Source organism: Aplysia californica, unplaced genomic scaffold, assembly GCF_000002075.1.
Source record: "Aplysia californica isolate F4 #8 unplaced genomic scaffold, AplCal3.0 scaffold00364, whole genome shotgun sequence".
NCBI lineage: Eukaryota > Metazoa > Mollusca > Gastropoda > Aplysiida > Aplysiidae > Aplysia > Aplysia californica.
This window is the reverse complement of record NW_004797634.1, coordinates 186,547-193,532: the sequence shown is the minus strand read 5'-3', so window position 1 is coordinate 193,532 and position 6,986 is coordinate 186,547. Positions and strand designations below refer to the sequence as shown.

Sequence of the window (6,986 nt, the reverse complement as noted above, 5' to 3'; positions counted from 1 at the left end):
GATCTGTGACAAAAACTAAAACTCTTTAGTGTGGTCATTTGAAACACTGGTAACAACTTATAGTAAAAGTCCTGTACCAAATAAAATTTTGTGTGACAGAAAAAAACAAAGAGGGTTAAAAAATCTTTCTTGGCCCAGAACAGAAATTAAAAAAAAAACAAGGAAAAAGCAAAGGACCATTCTTCTTCTTCTTGGCCGTCTTTTCTACAAACATTTTGTTGCTTTTTAAACAGAAGAGCTTTTATGCCACCATCATCTTACGACCTGACACAGACAGATGGAAAGCATCTTAGTGAAATCAGGTGCCGCTCAAAATAGTGAAATAAAAATAAAAAAGCAATTTTTTTTCTAATTTTCTTTTTTTGGCTTTACACCTTTTAGGTCCACTTCAAAACACTTTTTTTGTGAGGATTTTACTGAAAAACTTTAAAAGCACCAAAAATTTTTTTTTCCCAGTTTCCATGGACTCTAAAAGGCTGTGGAAGTTCCCAAACTTTGTTGGCCATTTTCTCGACAATTTTACTCAGGTGACCCTGACCTCCTTCAATCGCAAATATTTCGACTTCTATTCAACATAGATTGATATCTTTTTCGCCAAAAGGAAGGCAAATTAACAAGCTTCAAGATGATACCAATAACCCTATATGCCCCAAAATTGACGAGCGCCTGACTCCACCAAATCATGACACATATTAGTTTGACCTACGACCTGACACAGATACACCAGTTTGACCTACGACCTGACCCAGAAATACCAGTTTGACCTACGACCTGACAGACACACCAGTTTGACCTACGACCTGACACAGACACACCAGTTTGACCTACGACCTGACACAGACACATCAGTTTGACCTACGACCTGACACAGACACACCAGTTTGACCTACGACCTGACTCAGACACATCAGTTTGACCTACGACCTGACACAGACACACCAGTTTGACCTACGACCTGACACAGACACACCAGTTTGACCTACGAACTGACCCAGACACACAGGTTTGACCTACGACCTGACCCAGACACACAGGTTTGACCTACGACCTGACCCAGACACACCAGTTTGACCTACGACCTGACACAGACACACCAGTTAGACGTACGACCTGACACAGACACACCACTTTGACCTATGACCTGACACCGACACACCAGTTTGACCTATGACCTGACACAGACACATCAGTTTGACCTACGACCTGACACAGACACACCAGTTTGACCTATGACCTGACACAGACACACCAGTTTGACCTATGATTTGACACATATATCAGCATCTCTCGGTGCTTTAAAAATAAAAAATAAAAAATCTTTTCTGCTTTCTTATTTTTATTGATTAATTTTTTTGTTTTGTTTTGGTAAATATATCACTCCCGTATCAACACGATTATGCTGATTTACGAGGTAGTCAGCGACTGTGACGGCAACTTGGGGGAATTCCATGACGTGTCGTCACTTGTGAGGCGTGCGGGCGAAATCAGGCGCTCATCAACATAATGACATCGAAGAAACCAGCATTTATCCACTCGTTGGGCAATTTTTATGGAATTTTGTTTCATTTGTTTTTTTGGGTTTTTTTGGCTCTACGCCTTTTATGTCCATTGAAATTTTTTTTTCTGTTTTAGATTTTACAAATAAAAGTCGACCACGGCACAAAAAATGTAAATTTTCCGTCTCCAAGTAGACCCAAGCCTTGGACGTCACCAAACTTTGGTGATAATTTTTTTGTAACTTTACATCCCGACACAGGTAACCCACATCTCCTTCAATAGCAAGTATCTTCATTTCCATTCAAGATACATGCGATACATTTTTTTTCTACATTGAAAGCAAGGCAAATGAGCAGTCTTTTTGTTTGTTTTTGTAAGTGTTTTACGGCGCTCGCAACTGCATAAGGTCATATGAGCGCTCAGGACACACCGAATATTTTCAGTTGGTAAGAAATTTTGAATTTTGCCCGAGTGGCGGCCGAAGCCTACTCTTATCGATTTTAGACCACCAAGGATTCTTTAACGTGCGCAACTTGCACACAGGCCCTCCGAGATTTTTCGCCCTTGTCCGAGAAGGCTAGGTGTAGATCTTTCCTACCAGAAGATCAGGGGTGTGGCAGAAAGACAGCAGTAAGGAGGAGCCAAGGAGTAGCAGTAGAAAGGCTGCAGAAAGAGTCAGGAGCCCAGAGGAGGGGGCAAAGGAGGTGAGGGGGTGGGGGCAGAAAGTGGAAATGAAAGCAGACAACGGAACATTGCAAGAGAGAAGGAAAGGAGGTGAAAGGAGACAATTTTAGAGAAGAAAATTTTTTGGTCGCTACCCGGAATCGAACCCGGGACCTTTGAATGAGAGGCCAACACCTTAACCTCTAGGCCACGAGAGCCCCCTGAGAAGTCTTTATAATGATACCATTTAACTGAATCCTGGTGTGAGTAATGGTCACACATTCCTTGCGCTCACAGCCAGATTGAAGAATTAACGTTTCATTACAGAAAATCACATCAACAAAACAACTGCCAAATCTTAGTTTGAGAAGTTTTTGTAAGAGTTCTAGTTTAATTTTGGTAAGAGTTTTACGGCACTTGCAACACAATAAGGTCATATAAGTCCCGAAGGTTTGAGGTGTTACAAGAGAGTAACATACACGAATAAGAAAGAGGGGAGATAGTTGGTTTTAGTAGAGGTTTTACGGCGCTCGCAACTGCATAAGGTCATATGAGCGCCAGAAGATTAGAGATGATACAAGGGAGTAACGATAATAAAAAAAGAAGGAGGGGAGATAAAGACGATAGATGTTTGATAGGAAAATAGGAGCAAACCACACCAGAGCACCCGCCCACTGGAGGGGAGATAGAGACGATAGATGGTTGATAGGAAAGAAGGAGCCAACCACACCAGAGCACCCGCCAACTACCCACTGAGGAAAGCGTTAAAAGAGGAGGAGGAGAGATAAGGATGACAGATGTTTGATAGGAAAGAAGGAGGAGAGATAAGGACGATAGATGTTTGATAGGAAAGAAGGAGGAGAGATAAGGACGACAGATGATTGATAGGAAAGAAGGAGGAGAGATAAGGATGACAGATGTTTGATAGGAAAGAAGGAGGAGAGAAAAGGACGATAGATGTTTGATAGGAAAGAAGGAGGAGAGATAAGGACGATAGATGTTTGATAGGAAAGAAGGAGGAGAGATAAGGACGATAGATGTTTGATAGGAAAGAAGGAGCAAACCACACCACTGACCACTGACCTTGACACAAACACCCCCACCACAGATCCCCCCCCCCCACTGACCACTGACCTTGACACAAACACCCCCTCCCCCCTAAAAAATTTCCCCCCCCCCCCCCCCCCCCAAACCCCGACCACTGACCTCTCCGACAGAACTGGCAAGAAGCGTGACGATTTTCTCGTGGGGCACGGCCACCACGCTCTGGTTGTTGATCTCGATGATCCTGTGGCCCACCCGCACGCCGCCCCGCTCCGCGATGCCCCCGCGCAGCAGGCTGCAGATCTGAAACAACGACAGCAACAACAAACAGCATGAGAAATAAGAGAAAATTCCCCTGGTTAACAACTGCGCTCCCCTCACACCACGATACCCTCACACAGCAGGCTGCGGATCTGAAACAACGACAGCAACAACAAACAGCATGAGAAATAAGAGAAAATTCCCCTTCTAATCATCTGCATGGAGAACTCTGGTTGACAACGCCATTCCACTCACACCACGATACCCCCATACAGCAGGCTGAGGACCTGAAGAGTAAGGTAAGTGGTTTTTTTTGTTTTTGTAGAGGTTTTACGGCGCTCACAACTGCACAAGGTCATATGAGCGCCAAGGGGTGGGTGTCAACAGAGAAGTCCTTACAGGGAATCAGGCTTGCTCTGCTCACCTCTCTAGCTTCAACAGCACAAAGTCTGCTTCGACTATCAAGGCACCCCGGAAATAGTGGGTCACAAGAGTGTGACAAACATACAAAAGAAGTAGAGGAAAATGACAATAGTAAGGATTAGGAAAGAAAAAGCAGCAGTTCCCTGTAGTAGATCAGGCAGTTATGAGCATGACATGAATCAGCCCATTTACAATTCTACTGTGCATAAGACCAAGTTAAATGTTCTCCCCTTTGGGAAAGACCTTAAGACACTTCAGTCAGTGGCACCGGGGGGTGAAGGTAAGTGTGTATGTGTGTTTTAGTTTTAGTAGAGGTTTTACGGCGCTCGCAACTGCATAAGGTCATATGAGCGCCAGAAGATTAGAGGTGTTAAAAGAGAGTAACAAACATAAAAAAGAAGAAGGTGAGATAAAGACGATAGATGTTTGATAGGAAAGAAGAAGCATACCACACCAGATCACCCGCCAACCACCCACGTGTATGGGTCTATTGCCCCAATCAACACTATTAAGTTATCTAAGAGACGGGACCTCCATTTCTAACGACCAGTCTCAAATAGGACCAAGCCAGACAGGCTGAGAGCCTTGAAAACTACACAAAATGATCCGAATTCAAGAACCCCCAATCTTGGATTTGAACAAGGGCCATCCGCTCCATAGCACCCACCATGATACCCACTGAACTAAGAGAGCACCCAGGCATGATAATATCATTATCATTATTATACCCTCATCATAATTATTATTATTACATGTATTACTCGAGCCTCACAAACACAACCACACAACAGACAGCCAAGAACATCATCAAATGCAACACCAGGGAACAGTGGCTCAATGGATGGGCAATGGGCAAAACTGGAAGAACTGTATTTGCACACATGACAGCCCCCAACTCTAAAGATGCAATAAATTCCCTGAGTAGAAGAGAACAAATCACGATATTTCGCCTGCGAACACAACACATACCACTGAATTCCTACCTAACTAGGATCCACAAGGATACCCCACCTGACTGCCCGTTGTGCGACTGCCAGGATGAAACAGTACCACACCATCTCTTTACCTGCCCTGCACTTTGCGACCCGCGTAGCACCTACCTACCTCCCCAGATATCGGAAATACTTTATACAGCGACAAAACACAGCTGATTAAAACCTGTAAATTCTTTGCCATATCGACAGACCGAAGGGCTAGAACCCAGATGGCCGCTGGATCGAAAAGTATAATTATTATTATTCTTATTTCCACCGCTGTCATCGGTGTGATCATGAGGAGTGGGATGAGCTTACCAGGCATGATGGTATCATTATTATTAGTGTCATTATACCATCATCATAATCCTCATTATACCATCATCATAATTGTCATTATATTGTCATTATACCATCATCATAATTGTCATTATATTGTCATTATACACATGACAGCCCCCAACTCTAAAGATGCAATAAATTCCCTGAGTAGAAGAGAACAAATCACGATATTTCGCCTGCGAACACAACACATACCACTGAATTCCTACCTAACTAGGATCCACAAGGATACCCCACCTGACTGCCCGTCGTGCGACTGCCAGGATGAAACAGTACCACACCATCTCTTTACCTGCCCTGCACTTTGCGACCCGCGTAGCACCTACCTACCTCCCCAGATATCGGAAATACTTTATACAGCGACAAAACACAGCTGATTAAAACCTGTAAATTCTTTGCCATATCGACAGACCGAAGGGCTAGAACCCAGATGGCCGCTGGATCGAAAAGTATAATTATTATTATTCTTATTTCCACCGCTGTCATCGGTGTGATCATGAGGAGTGGGATGAGCTTACCAGGCATGATGGTATCATTATTATTAGTGTCATTATACCATCATCATAATCCTCATTATACCATCATCATAATTGTCATTATATTGTCATTATACCATCATCATAATTGTCATTATATTGTCATTATACCATCATCATAATTGTCATTATTATCGTCATAGACGATCATCATAATTGTCATTATTATCGTCATTATACCATCATCATAATTATCATTATTATCGTAATTATATCGTCATTATTCTTATTTCCATCGCTATCATTGGTGTGATCATAAGGAGTGGGATGAGCTTACCACGCATGATGGTATCATTATTATCACTGTCATTATACCATCATCATAATCGTTATTATTATCGTCATTATTCTTCTTTCCATCGCTATCACTGGTGTGATCGTGAGGAGCGGGGTGAGCTTACCACGCCGTTCTGTACACTGAAGCCCAGCTGGTACTTGACGTCGGGCCGCTTGATGAGGACTTCTACCACCGGGGGGCACGGAACCACGGTCAGCTTGACCACTGTCTGGGACCGCGACGCCTGCAACACACACACACACATACATAGATGGTTACGGATCACGGATTATGGATCATGGATTATGGAAAAGAGAATATGGATTATGGATCACGGATTATGGATTAGACAATATATATTATGGATCTCGGATTATGGACTAGAGAATATAGATTATGGATCACGGATTAGAGAATATGGATTATGGATTAGAGAATATGGATTATGGATTGCGGATTATGGATTTGAGAATATATAACATGAATTGCAGATTATCGATTACGTGTAAGGGATAACCGATTAAAGATAATGGAATACAGATTATGGAACATGGATTGCGAATTATGGATTACAGAATATTGATTATGGATTGTGGATGATGGATTGCGGGAGGGGGTGAGGGGACAACATGGACTGCAGGGATGCTTGCTAGAGGAAAAGAAGTTTAATTGTAATAAGAATTTTACAGCACTTCTAACACAAACAACACATACAAAAACAGTCCAAAAAGTGCTGAACCAAGGTGTAGTTGCTGTCTGAAACAGATTAATTTTCTTTTTAGTATTAGTAAGGGTTTTACAGCACTTGCAAAACAAATTGGTCATATAAGTGCCGAAGATTAAATGAGCAACATACAAAGAAAAGAAGAAGGAGAGATAAGGAAAGGACGACAGAATTTTGACAGTAAAGATGGGGCAAACTTGCAGAAGAATAAAGAAAGCAGTCAGTCAACACTACAGCACCCCCCC

At 42.6% G+C, this 6,986-nt stretch overlaps 1 protein-coding gene and 1 long non-coding RNA gene across 2 annotated transcripts in view; both read right to left on the bottom strand.

The window, feature by feature from the left end:
- Positions 1 to 200: 200 nt before the first annotated feature.
- LOC118478095 lies at positions 201 to 1,911 on the bottom strand. Its single transcript, XR_004858807.1, has 2 exons — positions 925 to 1,911; positions 201 to 771 (listed from the first exon to the last, which is right to left on the bottom strand). It is a non-coding gene; the product is annotated as an uncharacterized LOC118478095 (long non-coding RNA).
- Positions 1,912 to 3,366: 1,455 nt separating this feature from the next.
- LOC101864237 (protein lin-10) overlaps positions 3,367 to 6,986 on the bottom strand; it is a gene marked incomplete at both ends in the record, with an annotated part of 13,541 nt that continues 9,921 nt past the window's right edge. The window contains 2 exon segments of the mRNA XM_013085304.1: positions 3,367 to 3,507; positions 6,142 to 6,261. Coding sequence (XP_012940758.1) covers positions 3,367 to 3,507; positions 6,142 to 6,261 — 261 coding nt within the window.